Source organism: Myotis myotis, unplaced genomic scaffold, assembly GCF_014108235.1.
Source record: "Myotis myotis isolate mMyoMyo1 unplaced genomic scaffold, mMyoMyo1.p scaffold_m19_p_36, whole genome shotgun sequence".
In the NCBI taxonomy this organism is placed as follows: Eukaryota; Metazoa; Chordata; class Mammalia; order Chiroptera; family Vespertilionidae; genus Myotis; species Myotis myotis.
In genome coordinates this window covers 2,277,501-2,297,113 of record NW_023416342.1, presented here as the reverse complement: position 1 = coordinate 2,297,113, position 19,613 = coordinate 2,277,501, and the positions used below count along the sequence as shown (strand labels likewise).

Below are 19,613 nucleotides of genomic sequence, written 5' to 3'. Positions count from 1 at the left end.
CTGTATGCGGCCCGTGTCCATGCTGTATGTGGTCCGGCCACCGTCAGCTGTGACCTCAGGAAGTTCTTCCTTCTCTGGACCTCACAGGCCCCTCCAGGTGCCCCGAGGACACGCGAGCTGACCAGCCAGTGTTCCCTGAAGCTGTAATAACAATGGCTCACACCCACTGGCCCCTTACTGGCCGATGGTTCTGATCTTTGCACACGTCTCCTTTTTTCATCTCTAAAACATCCTGTAAGGCAGGCACAGTTGGTGTCTCTGTTCACAGATGAATTCGCAGTAAAAGACAATAAATGTAACAATAATTATGATTATTTTAATTCTTTGGGTTGGAACTATCTATTTTTATTAATGTGAAAACATCTAGCCCGGCCGGCGTGGTTCCGGGGTTGAGTGTTGACCTATGAACCAGGAGGTCAGGGTTCGGTTCCCGTCAGGGCACAGGCCCGGGTTGCCAGCTTGATCCCCAGCAGGGGGCGTGCAGGAGGCAGCCGATCCATGATTCTCTCTCATCATTGATGTTTCTCTCTCTCTCTCCTTCTCCCTTAATCTCTGAAATCAATAAAAATATATTTAAAAATACACACCAATGTCGTGGTATGTTCTGATTTCATTCATTTTCTCTGGGAAGCTGCTGGGCCTCACTCTCTGTTTTCCTAAAGTTACGCTCACACTCCTGGAGCCAAGGCTGGGCCACCCTCACTTCACAGCCTTGACCTTCAGAGCAGGTGGCATTTGACCTCCCAGCGTGCCGTGGTGTCTGGTGACACCGCCGGGCTGTTTATGGCTTTAAGATTCCGCCTGACGCCCTGAGCAAAAGGCCTGGAGGAAGCATGTCCCCCACTCGGCGAATCGCCAGGAGTTTCTGGGAGCAAAAATATCAGCCTAAAGGTGGCCTGCGTAGGATCCCTTTTATAGAACTTCTTCCTTTTTTTACTTTTCACAGGACACGTGACTGATCCACCTCGCGGGCAGGCCCCGTGGCCGCTCTGCGCAGGGGGGTGTCAGACACTTTTTAGCAACACGGGACAGACCAGGGTCCCAGGCACTGGGGTGTGACCACAGGCCGCCTGGAGGGCCTGGGGCTCGGGGCTGCGCCCTGTCCTGCCTGTGGTGGGGGGATCCACATGGTGAGAGCGTGTAGAACAATCCCACACACACGCACGCCCTCACACACGGCACACAGGAGAGCACAGCGCACAGGGGCGGCTGAAGGGGTGGGTGTGTCCGCATCGGTCCTGCGGTTTGGGAAGGTCACCCGGGCCCTGGGCCACGTGCACACAGGTCCTCGCCATTTTTTTAAAAAAAATATGTTTTTATTGATTTTTCAGAGAGAGAGGGAGGGGGAGGGATAGAGAGATAAAATCAATGGGAGAGAAACATCATGGATTGGATGTCTCCTGCACGCCCCACACTGGGGATGGAGCCCGCAACCCGGGCATGTGCCCCGACCAGGAATCGAACCGTGACCTCCTGGTTCATAGGTCGACGCTCAACCACTGAGCCACACCAGCTTGGGTGAGCCATTTAGCTTTTAATTATTTTCTGTTAATACTCACAAATATAAACACGCACACACACATATGTGTATAACACATTTTCATCCCCATGTTAAAATAGAACGAGGTTTTTTTTTTAAAAAAATATTTTATTGATTTTTTTTACAGAGAGGAAGGGAGAGGGATAGAGAGTTAGAAACATCGATGAGAGAGAAACATCGATCAGCTGCCTCCTGCACACCTCCTACTGGGGATGTGCCCTTGACTGGAATCGAACCTGGGACCCTTCAGTCCGCAGGCCGACGCTCTATCCACTGAGCCACACCGGTCAGGGCTAGAATGAGGTTTTAATGTAAAATTTTATGATTTTATGTAGAACAACTGGCCAGCCTTTTCCTCTTTTATCCTTTTATAGCCGTCGGCCTGAAGAACGTTTTCCTGAGCACAAGGAGGAAGTAAGCCCTGGCCGGTGTGGCTCAGTGGGTAGAGCGCCGGCCTGCGGACTGAAGGGTCCCGGGTTCGATTCCGGTCAGGGCACAGGCCCGGGTTGCGGGCTTGATCCCCAGTGGGGGGCGTGCAGGAGGCAGCTGATCCACGATTCCCTCTCATCACTGATGTTTCTATTCCTCTCCCTCTGTCTCTGAAGACAGAATGTATGCAGGACATTAGCAGGCACAGGGGGCGGCTTTTGTCCTCAGGCAGCGAGAGTCCTGGGGCCGCCGAAAGGACCCGTTCTCTCCTCTTCGGGGCGGGCTCTGGCTGAACCCGCAGGCAGCTGGGGGGCGGGGGACACACGGGGGTCACTAGGGACCTGCAGCTCCAGGACGCACCTCGGAGACGGAGATGGAGAAGCAGGGCGTGGCCGTTGCCATAGCAGCGGTTCCAGGGCTGGGGGCGTGGCGAGGTCAGACACACCCATGCGAGTGCGGAGGAGGGACCAGGGTGTGAGCGCTGGTGCGATGGATGGACGGACGGATGGGGAGACAGGGCTGTGCTGGGGCTGGACCACCGCCCTCGGCGCTGGGAGGAGCCTTCGCTCCCGCCCGGCGCCCCCTCCCCGGCGGGGCCCGCGACCAGGACGCCAGGACGCCGGGGTTTCAGCGAGTGGAGAGGGGTCGCGTCTCACTGGCAGGAGGACCTGTCCGTGTGCGTGAAACCTGATGTGACGGATCCATCTGTCCATGGTGTTCGTTTGAATGAAGAGCTCAGAGCCGTGGAGCTGGAGGCTGCGGGTTGGGCTCCCGTGGACTCAGAGCAGCGGCCAGAGCCCCTCCCGGCTCCCCTGGCTCTTCGGATGAAGGGCCGCACAGCCCCTCACCTCCTGCTGCTCAGCGGCTGTCCTCGCGGATGCGGGAGCCTGGCCGCAGGCGGAGTGTCTGCCGGGCGATGGGCCTGACCTCGCCTCACGGCCACTCAGACCCTGGGAAGTGACCGCTGTTATCGTCTCCACCCCACAGACCAGAAAACAAAAGCATAGAAGGCGAATGGCTCTCCAGGCAGCCACTGACGTCACCACCAGAACCTCCTGGCCATGGCCACCATCCAACCTCCCTGGCACCCCCCCAGCCTCCCTGCCACGCCCCCTCATCCCAATCTCCCTGCCACCCCCCCAGCCTCCCTGCCACGCCCCCTCCATCCCAACCTCCCTGCCAACCCCCCCCAGCCTCCCTGCCACGCCCCCTCTCCCAACCTCCCTGCCACGCCCCCCCAGCCTCCCTGCCCCGCCCCCTCCATCCCAACCTCCCTGCCACGCCCCCTCCATCCCAACCTCCCTGCCACGCCCCCTCCAGCCCAACCTCCCTGCCAACCCCCCCAGCCTCCCTGCCACGCCCCCTCTCCCAACCTCCCTGCCACGCCCCCAGCCTCCCTGCCACGCCCCCTCCATCCCAATCTCCCTGCCACCCCCCCAGCCTCCCTGCCACGCCCCCTCCATCCCAACCTCCCTGCCAACCCCCCCCCAGCCTCCCTGCCACGCCCCCTCCATCCCAATCTCCCTGCCACCCCCCCAGCCTCCCTGCCACGCCCCCTCCATCCCAATCTCCCTGCCACCCCCCCAGCCTCCCTGCCACGCCCCCTCCATCCCAACCTCCCTGCCAACCCCCCCCCAGCCTCCCTGCCACGCCCCCTCTCCCAACCTCCCTGCCACGCCCCCTCCATCCCAACCTCCCTGCCACGCCCCCCAGCCTCCCTGCCACGCCCCCTCCATCCCAACCTCCCTGCCACGCCCCCTCTCCCAACCTCCCTGCCACGCCCCCAGCCTCCCTGCCACGCCCCCTCCATCCCAATCTCCCTGCCACCCCCCAGCCTCCCTGCCACGCCCCCTCCATCCCAATCCCCCTGCCACCCCCCCTCCATCCCAGCCTCCTGGGATAAGGCCTTCATAGAAAGTGTCGCATGGACACTGTTTCCAATCAGGTCCCCTTCTGAGGCGCTGGGGGACAGGGCTCAACGTAGGAATTTGGGGGACACAGTTCTCCCCATAACACAGGCGCTCAGGGAGGCCTCCCTGATAAGGTGATGGGCACAGAAGCCTGAGGAGGTGAGGGAGTGACCCAGTCAGGTGCACGGGGCGGGGTGGGGGGCGGCGGGGGCCCCGGTGCCAGGCCTGCGAGGAGACCTGCGTGGCCACACGGGCTTCGGTCACAGGGAAAGGCCTGACCCTCCTCAGGGGCAGGAGGGGGAAGGCGCACTCTCAGGCAGGTTTGGGGGGGGGCGGGGGGCGGCTTGGGCTGAGGAACAGGAATGAACCGCCAAGTGGCTGTATCCTGGAGGAAGGTGGAGCCAACAGGACTTGCTCTTGGATCAAAAGTGAGTTATGAGAACAAGCCACGATTGACTATCCCCGAGGCCTGGCTGGTGTGGCTCAGTGGTTGAGCATTGACCTATGAACCAGGAGGTCACAGTTCGATTCTCGGTCAGGGCACATGCCCAGAACCCTGATAGAGCAGCCGATCCATGATTCTCTCTCATCATTGATTTCTCTCTCTCTCTCTCTCTCTCTCTCCCTCTCCCTTCCTCTCTGCACCCAGCCGCGGTCTCTCTACCTGCATCCCAGAGACCTAGCGGCGCCCACAGGCTCACCCTGTGCCGATCGATCCTCACACAGACCTGGGTGGCAAGGCCTGACTCCGCGCCCCGAAGTGCTGCTGGGAGCCAGAGGACACCGCCAAGGAGGACAGGCCTCTCCCCTGTGTCACAAGCAGAGGGTGGGAGGGGGCTCCCCAGGCACCAAAGCCACAGACACGGCCAGTTGGACAGGCCTCGGTCCCCCTGCAGTTCACCCCACATTCACCCAATAACCGATTCCCAGGGTGCCCGCTGAAGGGTGTGCCTGGAGGAGTGAGTGTAGGCGCAGGGGTGAGTGTGCATAGAGGGGTGAGTGTGCATAGAGGAGTGAGTGTGCATGGAGGGGTGAGTGTGCATGGAGGGGTGAGTGTGCATGGAGGGGTGAGTGTGCATGGAGGAGAGAGTGCACAGGAGTGAGTGTGGGGGAGGAGTGAGTGTGACGGGAGGGATGCGTGTGCACAGGAGTGAGTGTGGATGGAGGACTGAGTGTGCACAGGATTGAGTGTGGATGGAGGACTGAGTGTGCACAGGAGTGAGTGTGGATGGAGGACTGAGTGTGCACAGGATTGAGTGTGGATGGAGGACTGAGTGTGCACAGGAGTGAGTGTGGATGGAGGACTGAGTGTGCACAGGAGTGAGTGTGGATGGAGTAGTGTTCACAAGAGCGAGTCTGCATGGGGGTGAGTGTGCACAGGACTGAGTGTGGTGGAGGAGTGAGTGTGACGGGCGGGATGCGTGTGCACGGAGGAGACTGCGCGGAGCGAGGGCGTTGCGGGTGCGCGGAGCCCCTCCCCGCGGGCGCGCCTGGAGCGGCCGGTGCGCGGCGTCCCGGGCGGGGCAGCACCCGGAGCCGCCTCCCCGCCGCTCGCGTCCGGACCACAGCGCCCGCGGTCCTCGGAGGCTCCGCGCAGGAGGCAGAGGCGCCGGGAGCTTCGCGGGACCCCAGCCGCCCGCCCCGCGGCGCAGGAGGAGGGCGCAGCGAGATGGCGTCGCCCCCGGGCCCGGCCCGCACCCCGCCGAGCCCCCCGCGGATGCGTCAGGTGGGTGCGCAGTGCGGCCGCGGGGACAGACCGAGCCCAGCCCGCGGACACACGCGTGCACACAGGCTCAGGCACACACACACACACACACACACTCACACTCACACACACACACACACACACACACGCGCGCGCGCGCGCGCGCGCGCGCGGTCACACCCAGGGACACACGTTCGCGGCGCGCCAGGCGCACACCCGCTGTCACGTGACACCGTGAGCGGCTCTGTCGCCGGTAGCCCAGGGGGTCCTGGGGACAAGCACCCCAGACCCTGTCCCCCCCGGGCGTGGAGGGGCCCCGGCAGCATCGCCCCCACCCGCGGGGGAGGGGACCTGGGGACCCAGCCGCGCCCACCGCGGCCGCCTCTGCGGGGACGTGCGCGCTGCGGGGCGCGGGGTTTGGCTGGGATCCGCCCCGTTTCTCGGGGTGATGTGACCGCAGCGGAGACCCCGGGCGCCGGGCTGTGGTTCCGTGGGTCCGACCCGGCCGCCGCCGCAAGGAGCCGCCGCCGTGGCGAGGAGGGTCCCCCGGGGCGCAGGCTCGCGGCACCGTGGGTGGCGGAGGGGGCCCTGCGCCAGGACGGCCGGAGGGGCTGCGCCCTCGGGGCGTGGGCTCCCCGTGGGTACCAGCGCGGGTGGGTGAGCCCTGGGGCTGGGGACGTGCAGTGGCCGCGCCCTCTGCGCGCGCGGGAATCCCAGGGGCGCGGGGTCCGGGGACACGGGACAGGGGGGTGTGGGGACGCGCAGCCAGGTCTCTCCACACACGGGCTGCGATGTGCACAGGCCGCGCTTTTCCCAGGGCGTTTTCTGTGCAGACTGTACATGAATGTGCACCTAAAAAACAGGGCCCTCTGTGCCCCGAAGGAACGCGTTAGATTTTAATTCCTTATCAGACCCGGGACTGATTCCATGACAGTGCATTTTTAGTTGTTGCCCTGGGAGCTGTTTCCCCTGAAGCAGCGCGGTACAGGCACCGTTCAGCCTGCGTCTGTGGTATTTATGCACCTAAGAATGAAGGTGAGATTATTGCCATTGACAATTTAAGAGAAACCACATCCTGTGCAAAAAGAAATCATTTTCCTATCTGATTGGCTATGTATGTGTGCATGGGTACTTACAGGAGCGAGCGTGGAGGAGGTCAGTGAACCGATGTGGATTTAAATAGAATGCATGCACACACCCCCCCGAGACACCTCATTCTATATTTAGATGCTCCCATTGATCTCAGCAGCGGGCGGTGTGAAATCAGTTACTAGAAAATATTTGCAGGGAAGGTCACGTTGCCTGCTGAGTGGGTGCTATTTAAAGGCCCGCAGAAATAGAAGCGTCCAGCGTGACGGTGTCCGCGGTTCAGGCTGGATGGGTGCGACCTTCCAGGGCCTCCCGGTCAGGGCCTGGCGCATCGATGAGCGTGGGATGTGGCGAGAGGTTGCCGGGATCACTGGTCACGCTGGTCACCCCCGTTCATCCAGGCAGAGACCCAGAGCAGCACGGACAACTCACCTTGCCTGCAAGTGATTTTGAGCAAATCAGAAGTGAAAGAAAAAAAAAAAAAGGGATAAGAGTGAAGCGGTGAAATATTTAGGCCCCAGTCCCCGTGTATTTTGAAGGGATCGCTGTTTCCCGGACGTGTTTCTCCGGTCTTTTATGCATAACCTTTTATGCATTTCAAGTCACTTCTGGATTGAATCAGAATTGAATTAAAATCAGAATTGGTTGTTTTCTTTTCTTGGTAAAAAATGGTCGAGAGAAAAAGTATAATTGAAAAAGCTCAGGTCCGGAGGAGGGAAAGATTTTAATTAGAGACATTGCAAGGATTTTAACAACAGAAACATTTATTGGTCATAATTTTAATGCTATGTGGAAATTTTTAAAAATTTTTTGTTAATCCTCACCCGAGAATATTTTTTCCATTAATTTTTAGACAGAGTGGAAGGTAAGGAGAGAGAGAGAGAGAGAGAGAGAGAGAGAGAGAGAGAGAGAGAGAGAAACATTGATGTGAGAGTCCCATCGATTGGTTGCCTCCCACACGTGTCCTGATAGGACAGGGATCGAGCCTGCAACCGAGGATTGAACCCACGACCCTTCAGCCCGAGGGCCGACGCTCTATCCACTGAGCCAAACCACTAGGGCTCTATATGGAAATTTGGGAATGAAAATATTAGAAAGGCTTTTGGTGACTATAAATATAATTAGTTGGTAGGTTAGTGTGTTTGACTGCTAATTTTCATGAAAAGACGCCGTGGGAAGAGTCACTTACTCGGCATAAAGTAATGAAGTGGGTAAAAATCTGACCCTGAGCAGGGTAGGCATTTTTAATGAGGACAAGTAGTAAAGTGTTTGCAGTTTGAATCGTAGGGTCCTTTCCACGATGTTCTCCCCACAGCCTTTATTTCCCAGCGTTGTGTTTTGATTATTCCTCCGATAACGAGCCTGAAAAGGGCGCCTACGTTTGCACAGACCCGAGGCCACTGTGACTGAACCTATGGTTGCATCTGTTTGACGTGTTTCTCATCTATGGGAAACGTTGTAATTACCTAATATATTATTAGAATACCGATCACAAACTCCACCTATCATTTCCACAGCTAGGTCTTTTGGACAAAGGTTTTTTTGGTAAGCTTTTGGAAAACGCGGTGATGCAGCTTCACACGCGCACACAGTCCGGGCCCGCGCAGCGTGGCTGAAACCGAGGTTCCCGACTCTTTTTAAGAAAAGGTATTTCTTTGTTTTCTGAAAAAAGATGATGAAGGGCCAGAAGTTTTGCTGACATTTGTAAACATTTAAGTCAAACCAGTTCCCAAAGTAGAGAGGCAGATTTTCAGGGTTTCGGCCTGTGCTTCTTCATTGTCTGACTTTGTGAAAGAAAATATTAAGAAATGGCAGTTCCGCCTGGCCGGCGTGGCTCAGTGGTTGAGCGTCGACCTGTGAACCAGGAGGTCACGGTTCGATTCCCGGTCAGGACACATGCCCAGGTGTGGGCTCGATCCCCAGTGTGGGGCGGGCAGGAGGTAGCCGATCCATGATTCTCTCTCATCACTGATGTTTCTCTCTCTCTCTCTCCCTCCCTCTTCCTTCCTCTTTGAAATAAAAAAGAACAAATAAAAGAAAAAAAGAGGATAATTTACTCAGACAGTAAAGGGATGGGAGAAAAAGGGAATAAATGGATGTAAAGGTGCATTGGCATAGTTGGTTTAGAATTTTTTAATTGATGTTTAATTTACAGGCAGTAAAATTCACTGACACAGTGTGATGGGTTTGACAAATCCTGTGCTTCTGCCACCACAGTCTGGGCACTGAGCAGTCCCTCTCCAAACACCCCCTTCACCCCATCCCTCCCTCCCTAAACACCCCCCTTCACCCCCTCCCTCCCTCCCCAAACACCCAGGGCTAATGCATTGGTGGGAATCATTGATGGGCTGCCTCCTGCAACCTGGGCATGTGCCCTGACCGGGAATCGGACCCGGGACCCTTCAGCTCGCAGGCTGACGCTCTGTCCACGGAGCCACACCCGCCGGGGCCAGAATACAACCCTTGGAAGTGGACTCTTTTCACTCAGCGGAATGCCGTCAGCGTCCTTCTAGTTCCCGCGTGCAGGGTGTCGTCCCTCCTGCGTGAGCCGTGTGGTCACGGGGGCGACAGACCCCTGCTTAGCGGGTCAGACCAGGGCCGTCCGGGCGATCGCAGGCTGGGGCCACGTGACCGCGGCTGCTGCTGAGCACCTGCTGCAGGTCCTGGGTGGACGTGGCTTTCATTCCTCTGCTCTTGCTGTTGTGGTGGTTGCTACGGTTTCAGTGCTCACAGGTGTGCACAGGTATCTCCCTGGGTTTTCAATTTGTTTTTCTCGCGTAAACAGTGACGGCAAACACGTTTCGTGGGCTGATGTGCCATCTTTACATGTTCCAGTTCACGTGTCCCAATATTTTGTCCATCTTTTATTTATTTATTTAAAAAAATGTGTTTTTGTTGATGTCAGAGAGGAAGGGAGAGGGAGATAGAAACAGCCATGATGAGAGAGACTCACGGATCGGCTGCCTCCTGCGCGCCCCACGCTGGGGACGGAGCCCGCAACCTGGGCGCGTGCCCTGACCTCCGGGAATTGAACCTTGTCCTCCTGGTTCCTAGGTCGACGCTCAGCCCCTGGGCCCCGCCGGCCGGCTGTTTGGCCGCCTTTTAAATCGATTGCTGTGCTCTGTAGTTGAGCTCAGAGCGTTGTGTGTACAGTCCGGATGCAGCTCTTCGTTAGGTGTGATTGGAAAATACGTTCTTGTCCATTTCTTGTTCAGTCTCCTTACAGTGTCCGGCTGGGTTCCTGCCGACCCAGTCCAGTTGCCGGTTTGGCTTCTGTTACAGGTCGTGCTTTTATTATCTTCACGACCGTTTCCCGGAGCCCGAAGCCACTGCTTCCCGTGTTTTCCTTTAAACGTTTCATCGTTTTGGCATTTTACGTCCCAGTCACCCATTCTGAGCTGGTGTTTGTGGCGTAGACGCCATGGTTGGAAGTCGCTGTGCTTGGCCTGTTAACCTGCGTGTGGCTCTCCATTCAGAAACCAATGGGGAAAATCAATGGGGAAGATCAATGGGGAAGACCAATGGGGAAGATCAATGGGGAAGATCAATGGGGAAGATCAATGGACATGTTGGCACGCGCTCACTCCTGGGCTCTGTCCTCTGGGATGAGGGACTTGGGGTTTTTCAGGTTTTAGGAGAGTCTGTGTGTCATGTAGGTGTCAAGGCAGCTCTCATGATAGTAACATGCCCTTGGCTTTGCCTAAAAAATATTTACCGGATTCCCAGTCAAAACACCATGCAAGGCGGAGGCTCGGCCTCCAGTCCAGGGTCGGAGCCGTTTGTGAAAGTGGGATGTGTCCCAGGAAACCAGGAAGACACGTGGACAGAGACAGATCCTGCCCCACGCACACCTGCCCCACGCGCCCCTGCCCCACGCGCCCCTGCCCCACGCACCCCTGCCCCACGCGCCCCTACCCACGGCGCCCCTGCCCCACGGCGCCCCTGCCCCACGGCGCCCCTGCCCCACGCGCCCCTGCCCCACGGCGCCCCTGCCCCACGCGCCCCTGCCCCACGGCGCCCCTGCCCCACGCGCCCCTGCCCCACGGCGCCCCTACCCCACCTGCCCCTGCCCCACGCGCCCCTACCCCATGGTGCCCCTACCCCCCCCCCCCCTGCCCCACGCACACCTGCCCCACCCGCCCCTGCCCCACGGCGCCCCTGCCCCACGGTGCCCCTGCCCCACGCACACCTGCCCCACGGCGCCCTTGCCCCACACACCCCTGCCCCACGGCGCTGGTGCCACGGCTTTCAACACAGTTTCTCGCCGGCTGCGCTGGGCCTGGGCATGAGATGGGAGCAAACGGGGCCTCAGCTCCTTCCCTCGGCTCCGGAGGACGGGCAGGGCCTGTTCCATCACTTTGTCCCACGGGGGGGTGGGTGTGGGGGGGGGAGAGGGAGAAGGGGTTTGCAGTTTGCAGCCCGGAGGGAGCAATGACCTGTGCCCAGGGCACCTGCGGCCTGGCTTTCAGCGATCTGCTACCTGGCTGTGTGGCAGGACGTGTCAGACAGTCCCAGGGGCTGTAATGACACCAACCACCTCACACAGCAGCTCCTACGAGAGGCATGTGCTCTGCTCGTGAGTGTAAGTGCGTCGGTGAGGACGGGGGTCAGCAAGGGACCGGCTGGAGGTGACCTGGGCTGGAGGTGATCTGGGCTGGAGGTGATCTGGGCTGGAGGTGATCTGGGCTGGAGGTGATCTGGGCTGGAGGTGACCTGGGCTGGAGGTGACATAGGCAAGAGGTGATCTGGGCTGGAGGTGATCTGGGCTGGAGGTGACCTGGGCTGGAGGTGACCTGGCCTGGAGGTGACCTGGGCTGGAGGTGACCTGGGCTGGAGGTGATCTGGGCTAGAGGTGATCTGGGCTGGAGGTGACACAGGCAGGAGGTGATCTGGGCTGGAGGTGACCTGGGCTGGAGGTGATCTGGGCTGGAGGTGACACAGGCAGGAGGTGATCTGGGCTGGAGGTGACCTGGGCTGGTGGTGACCGGGGCTGGAGGTGATCTGGGCTGGAGGTGACACAGGCAGGAGGTGATCTGGGCTGGAGGTGACCTGGGCTGGAGGTGACCTGGGCTGGAGGTGATCTGGGCTGGAGGTGACCGGGGCAGGTGGTGACCCCCGGGCTGACTGGAGCAGCTGAGGTTTGCTGGGCTCCAGGGCGGGGCCCAGTGCTGGCCGGGACCCTGCATGGGGACACTGGTCCTCACAGCACGGGGACTGGCTTCTAAGACTCACGCAGGAACAATGGCACTGCTGCGACCTCGCCCTGGAAGTCACACGGGGTCACTTCTGCCAGGGTCATGGCGGTCACGGAGGTTCACCCAGATTCGGGCGGGGCAGGCGGGGGCCCCGGCCCCAGGCGTCTGTGGAGCATGTCAGCTTCACGGTGTAAGAATAGCACCGGGGTCGGCAGTGTGGCCAGGGGTTGAGCGTCGACCTATGAACCAGGAGGTCACGGTTCGATTCCCGGTCGGGGCACGTGCCCGGGGTGCCAGCTTGATACCCGGCGGGGCGTGCAGGAGGCAGCCGATCCACGATTCTCTCAGTTGTCATTGATGTTTCTATCTCTTCCTCCCTCTCCTTTCCTCTCTGAAATAAAAAATAATAATAAATTTTTTTAAAAGTAACTTTAGGCAACACTGCTATTTCCATCAACTCTGTAAAATCTAAGGAACCCGCGTGTTTGCTCTGCACACACCTTTCCGTGCCCTGCGGGGCCCCTGCCTTCCCGGCAGATGCTGCCCCGGGGCCTCCACGTAGAAAAATTCCGGGCCGGGCTGCCTGGAGGGAGTTCAGTTGAGGAATAATTTATCGCTGAGGCTGCGCAGGAAACGGTCTGACAGCTCACTGAGAGCCTCTGAGCAAAGGCCCGCAGAGCAAAGGGCGGCTGGGACGGAGATGGAGATGGCCGGCCTGGCTCCTTCGGCGCCGAGTCGGGACCGATATCCGGGCTTAGACCAGGTCTCTTCTTGTGGGAGCAACTCTCCTTCAGGACGTTGTGAAGGTCACACAGGACTGCGCCCTGGCTTCCTCCTGGGCTCCCACCCCAACGGGGCACCCCCAGAGCTCACGCCCGGCACCATGATGCAGGAAGAACGGGTGCTCTGTCTCAGCTTGAATCTAATCAAGAAGGACCCGTGCGCTGACCTTGAAACGCCCCCCCCCCCCCCAAGGGAATAATGGGAGGCAATATAGGGTGACAGTTGCATGCACTTCAAGGTTCAGTAACTCCAGCCTGGCCGGCGTGGCTCCGTTGAGTGTTGAGTGTTGAGCTATGAAGCAGGAGGTCAGGGTTCGATTCCCAGTCAGGGCACAGGCCCGGGTTTCGGGCTCCATCCCCAGTGTGGGCAGGAAGGAGACAGCCGATCCAGGATTCTCTCTCATCATTGATGTTTCTATCTCTCTCTCCCTCACCCTCTCCCTCTCTGAAATCAATAAAAACAAATTTAAAAACATTAAAGATACAATAACTCCAGCAGAGCCTTGCCCTGGGGTTTGGGGGTGAATCCCGTGTCTTCCCTTTCTCCCCGATGCAGCCGGTCACATCTGATCCCCGTCTTCCCGGACAGCTGTGCCAGGTGGACGGCTTCCCGTTCCGGGACATCGCTTATTGGCGTGTGGATCTCAGGTCGTGCCCACGTGATTTCATTGGAAAATCACCGATTTAAATGCACTTAAGTGTAAAGTTAAGGAAGTGCTATGGACTGTAGGGAGTCTTAGCGTCTGACTTGCGGGGTTTCCATCATTTCCGAGCCTCCACCTCTGTGACCTGACCACGCCTGACCCAGCTGTGCGTCCAGCCACGGGCACCTGGGCGAGCTCTGGGCTGTGGGTGAGGGGCGCGTTTCACAGGTCAATGCACTGGTCCTTCTTGATTAGATTCAAGCTGAGATAGATCACCGTCCTTCCTGCGTCGCGGTGACGGGCGTGAGCTCTGGGGGTGCCCCGCTGGGGTGGGAGCCGGGGAGGAAGCCAGGGCGCAGTCCTGTGGCCGAGGCTGGGCTCCCCCCAGCGAGGTCAGTGGGGCAGGAGCCCCGAGGGAACGCACGAGGCCCAGGTGGTGAGGGATGAGGAATGTGTTAGGTCATCAGGAGCCAGACGGGCTGAGCCCCAAATGGCACCAGCACCCAGGGACGGGAGGCAGAGATTTTTTTTTTTAATCAATTAATTAATTATTTTAAATACACACACACACACACACACACACACATATTATTGATTTCAGAGAGGAAGGGAGATGGAGAGAGATAGAAACATCAATGATGAGAGAATCGTTGCTTGGCTGGCTCCTGCACACCCCCTCTTGGGGGTCAAGCCCGCAACCCCGGCTTGTGTCCTGACCGGGAATCGAACCCTGGACCCTTCAGTCCGCAGAATGACGCTCTGTCCACGGAGCCACACCGGCTTGGGCAGGAGGCGGATATTTTAAAGGACTTGAGGCGGCTTTTTCTGGGCAAAGCGTTCTCTGGGCGGGTCCCATCCTGGGATGTGGGGGGTGAGGCGGGGGATGGATTAAAGGTCTTAGCGAGTGGGATGTGGTCCAGCGAAAGGGAATGTCCGTTGTGAAGTGGCCTGAAGGTCAGCCCCAGGGGAGGTATCTATCGATTCAGTGACTCGATCAGACCCACCAGCGAGTGCTGCGCGGGGCTGTCTCCCCTTTTCGTGGAATTAAAGTCTTTGTTCCCCACGCGGCTCTGACCACAGCTGTGTTCCCGAGCCCTCGCTCAGGGCCCTGAAGCGGCCACAGCTCTCAGACCTCCTCCCGTCTGCGCCGCCGTTAGTCTCAATGCATCGCGGCCTAATGGACGGAGCTGCCGGCCTGGCCTCCGGCGCTAAAAGCCGGGCCCCGGAAATGCCGTCTTCTTCAAACCCATTAGCGGCCGCTCCGTGGTGGTGAGTGTGGGAGGGCCAGCCTTCCGCCCCGGGAGCCGGGAGGCGCTGGGCTGGGCTGGCCCGTGTCTGCCTGGGCTCGGGCTGGGCTTGGAGAACAGACAGAACCCGCACAGCTCCGCAGACTCTGCCTTCCTCTCCCCAGGTCGGCCTTCGCTTTAATGTCCGAGGTTCCTGTACTCCACGGTCAGGCACGTTCCGCCGGCTTCCTGCCCCACTTACCCGTCACAGCTCTCGCCCGCTCTCATCTCTGTCGACAGGGTCAACGTGTGGCCAGAATCACAGTCTTTAATGGAGCTCTCCCCCCCTCATACTCACACACACACACACTCACACACACTCGCACACACACACTCACACTCACACACTCACACTCGCACACACTCACACACACACTCACACACACTCACACACACACACTCACACACACTCACACACACTCACACACACACACTCACACTCACACACTCACACTCGCACACACTCACACACACACTCACACTCACACACACTCGCACACACTCACACACACACACTCACACACTCACACACACACACACTCACACACACACACTCGCACACACACTCGCACACACACACACACTCGCGCACACACTCTCACACACACACACTCACACTCGCGCGCACACACACACACTCACACTCGCGCGCACACACACACACTCACACACTCACACTCACACTCACACTCGCACACACTCTCACACACACACTCGCGCACACTCTCACACACACACTCACACACTCACACACACTCACACTCGCGCACACACTCACACACTCACACACACTCACACTCGCACACACACTCTCACACACTCACACACACTCACACACACACTCACACACACACACTCACACTCGTGCACACACACACACACTCACACTCGTGCACACACACACACACTCACACACACTCACACACACTAACACACGCGCGCGCACACGCACACACATTCACACACACATACACTAACACACACACTAACACACACACACTCACACACACTCACACACTCATACACACACACTCACACACACACACTCACACACACTCACACACTCATACACACACACTCATACACACACACTCATACACACACACTCACACACACACACTCACACTCACACACACACACTCACACACTAACACACATACACACACACTCACAAACACACTCATACACACACCACTTAAGCTGTTTTTAAAGTGAGTCTATATAAATCTTTTTATTGATTTCAGAGAGGAAGCGAGAGGGAGAGAGAGACCGAAACATCAGTGATGAGAGAGGATCATGGATGGGCTCCCTCCTGCACGCCCCACACTGGGGATGGAGCCCACAACCCGGGCCTGTGCCCTGACCGGGAATCGAACCCCGACCTCCTGGTTCATAGGTCGAGGCTCAGCCACGGAGCCACACCGGCCGGCTGTTCTGTGTGTTTTTCCACAGTTTGAAAGTATAAGTGAGTGATCAGGGCGAGGAGAAGGATAGGCCAGGGCAGGGGTGGGAGCCTGGGGGGGGGGGGTGGCTTGCTGGCTTCCCTCCTGCGGCCCAGACCCCTCCCCGGGGAGGGGCAGCCAGCAGAGGCCTGGCGTCTGGGAAGTGGGAGCCGGGGAAGAGCCGCGCTGGCAAATGTTACCGTAGAGGAGACGGTGGGGCTGGTGCCCTGAGCTCTGCGCCGGGGAGGCCAGGAGGCAGCGTGGGCGCTGAGAGTGGGGCGGGCGGGTCCTGTTTCCTGGCGGGAATGCCCACGGGCACTGTGACCCTCGGTGAGGCCAGCGGTGCCAGTCGTCCGGAAGCAGGTGGTTCCATCGACCTGAGTCCCACACGTGACCGCTCTCGGACCCGCTGCAGGGAATGGGGTCCCACTGCAGGGATTGGGGGTCCCACTGCAGGGAACCCATTCATACCCACTGCAGGGAATGGGGGTTCCACTGTCGGACCCGCTGCAGGGAATGGGGTCCCACTGCAGGGAATGGGGTCCTGCTCTCGGACCCGCTGCAGGGAATGGGGTCCCACTGTCATACCCGCTGCAGGGAATGGGGTCCCGCTCTTGGACCCGCTGCAGGAAATGGGGTCTCACTGCAGGGATTGGGGGTCCCACTGCAGGGATTGGGGGTCCCATTGCAGGGATTGGGGGTCCCACTCTCAGACCTGCTGCAGGGAATGGGCTCCCACTGCAGGGAATGGGGGTCCCACACTTGGACCCGCTGCCGGGAATGGGGTGCCGGCAGCCCCTGCTCTGGACTCGGCACGGCCCCCCACTTCCCTCCATCTCGCCTTCTCCTAAGGAACATTTCCCCCCAAATTTCAAGTCCCACAGTGAACGGTGTGTCCGTCTCCTCAGAGTAGACAGGAAGCTGACGCTGCGAACTCCGTTCTGTGAAGCAGATGGAGGGGCTGGGAAATCGGGGTCCGGGCTCTTAGATCAGAGTCTGTGCTTTGCTGGGGCCGCTCGCCGAGAGCGCTTCTCCCAGAGTCTGTGCGGACCCAGCTGCAGCTCACGACGGGCTGGAGTGTCACATGGGGTGACACGCATGTGGCCAGCGTGCGGTAGCTGTGTGCACGGTCAGTGCTTGCTGTGAGGATGCTGTCCCAGGCTGTCACACCCACACGTGTTCGTGGATACAAAGAACCCCTCCCCCCCTGCCAGGCATCTGCGTGACGGGGAGAGAGCAGGGTCCCATCCACGATCTCGGTCCCTGGAGGGAGACCCTCTGGGAGGGGACGAATCCCCTCCAAGCCCGTGTCTCCCCTGGAAATCACCTCCCCATCGGCGGCCGGGGACCGAGACGCTCAGGGAAGCAGGAGGGGGCACCCAGCCGGCGGCTGTGACATCGAACGTGAATAACCCCACTCCCCTCAGAGGCCTCCGTGCCGGAGGGGCGGGTCGGGGAGGCTGACGGGGCGGAGGCGAGAGAATCGGAGGTGAAGCCGCGTTTGCGGGATGACGATGGGCTCTATGTTCCCGGGGTGGGGGTGGGAGAGGACTTGGGGGGAGGGCACGCGCCCCTCCCCCCCCATGCACGTAGTTATTCTGAAAATGTCTGCGAGCGGTCCAGAACCAGAGGCCACCCGCCTGTGTGATGCCTGTGTGATGGCAGCGTGCACAGGGCGAGAGGGTACTGACCCCCTCCTCCCACCTCCTCAGTCAGCCCTTCACAGGCCGCCAGCCGCACAGGAGGGAACCTCAAAGCTGAGGACATGCGCTTGGGGCGTCCAACAGACAGGATAAACCCAAGAAAACTCCCCAGACAGAGGCCACACGGCTGGCGATGTGAGACATTTGGGACAAAAGGAAGAGAGGAAGGGGGTGGGGATCTCAGAGGTGAGAATGGGCGATTCCCGGGCAGTTGAGGAAGAGCGGAGGGGGGTAACAGGAACCCCCCTCTGGGACCCAGGGGACACCCAGCCCCAAGGCCCCAACCCCCAGGCTCCAGCCCCCAGGCCCCAACCCCCAGGCTCCCTCCGCCTGAGCCCTCTGGTGGCCACACTGAGTCCTAATGAGGCCGAGCCCAGGCTGCCCCCTCCGTCCCTTCCTGCTCTGGTTCCCCTGAGTCTGGGCCGGGAAGGGGGAGGGTCCGAGGTTCTTTCTGAGTCTGTTGCTTCTTAGGAACCAGCTTGAATGTACACCCCGAAGGCCAGTTCCAGCCTTGAGCTCACCCTGCAGTCCCCACCCCCAGCAGACGGGGGGCCGCGGTGTGGACCCCGAGAACTGGCCCCTCCGCGTCTGAGGGGCACCCGCGGCTCCCGCCTCACCGGGGAGAAAGGAAGGGGGTGGGTTTGCTGGTACAACACCCCGTCCGGGCGTGGGAGCCTCCCGTAGGCTGGCGCCCTGGGGCCCAGCACCCCGTCCCCAGCGCACCCCGGACGGAGCCCCGGGTCCCGTTCTCTCCAGGACCCAGCGAGCCGTGAGACCAGCCGCTCACGGGCCTGTGCGAGCCACTCTGCCGGCGCCGGCGCCTGCCCCGTCTGCTCACCGGTGCGCCCGGCTTGCAGCTCAGGTCAGGCTGTTGTGGGTGAGTCCATGGCACTTTCTTCGAAGCTGTCCAACCACCAGGTCACTCAGCAAGGTTCCCACGATGGGCGCAGGCCACATATGCCGGAGGGGGAAAGAAATCGGGGCCCTGCCGGTGTGGCTCAGTGGATAGAGCGTTGGCCTCAGACAGAAGGGTCCCGGGTTCGATTCCCCGTCGGGGCACAGGCCCGGGTTGCGGGCTCGATCCCCAGTGTGGGGCGAGCAGGAGGCAGCCGATCCATGATTCTCTCTCCTTGTTGACGTTTCTCTCTCCCTCTCCCTCTCCCTTCCTCTCTGACATCAATAAAATATATTTGAAAAGAAATCGTAACTGGAGTTCTCAGCCATTTAAGGGGAAAGGCGGGCCCAGGGCAGCCACCTGAGCCCCGAGCGCTCGTCCAGCTTCGCCGTCGGAGGGACAGGGTCAGGGACCTGCGTCAGGTGCACCGTCTTCATCCGGAAACCGGGGGACCCACAGCTTCGTGTGGCCCAACCCCAGCCCTCAGCCCCCACTGCCGACGCCCCGGCCCCTCACTGGAGCGACATGGATCCTGGTGACCAGACACACGAGTATCTGTGTGCACGCGTGTGACCTGACCCCTAACATGTTGTCCACGGTGAAGGATGATGCGGACGTGCGGGGTGAGGTGCGTCAGGAGGACAGCCTCCCCCCCCCCCCCCCCCCCCCGGTTCTGTGCGCTCTCGCGGTCGTGTTTTCTGTGGGTGGACAGACGGATGGACGGACGGACGGGCGGGCGGGCGGGCACTTCAACCTCCCCTGACGGTCGCCGCACAGCGTGGGGGGATCTCTCCGGACCCGGAAGCCCAGGTGCGCTTCCGGCCGCGTCTTGTCTTTAGTGGTTTCCGTGTTTCCTTCCTCCCAGTTCGCCCTGAATTAGAACCCAGTGCCCAGGGAGCGTCCAGGCGCCGGCGGGACGGGGAATGCCGGGGACACGGGGTCTGTCGGGAAAGCGGTCAGACCTGGGCTGGGGAGGGGGTGCGGGGGGCACCC

The 19,613-nt window shown here is 59.9% G+C and overlaps 1 protein-coding gene across 1 annotated transcript in view; it reads left to right on the top strand.

The window, feature by feature from the left end:
- The first annotated feature begins 5,425 nt into the window (after positions 1-5,425).
- ANK2 (ankyrin 2) overlaps positions 5,426-19,613 on the top strand; it is a 337,929-nt gene continuing 323,741 nt past the window's right edge. The window contains exon 1 of the mRNA XM_036303240.1: positions 5,426-5,605. Coding sequence (XP_036159133.1) covers positions 5,549-5,605 — 57 coding nt within the window. The 5' untranslated portion in view covers positions 5,426-5,548. The remainder of the gene's footprint in view (positions 5,606-19,613) is intronic.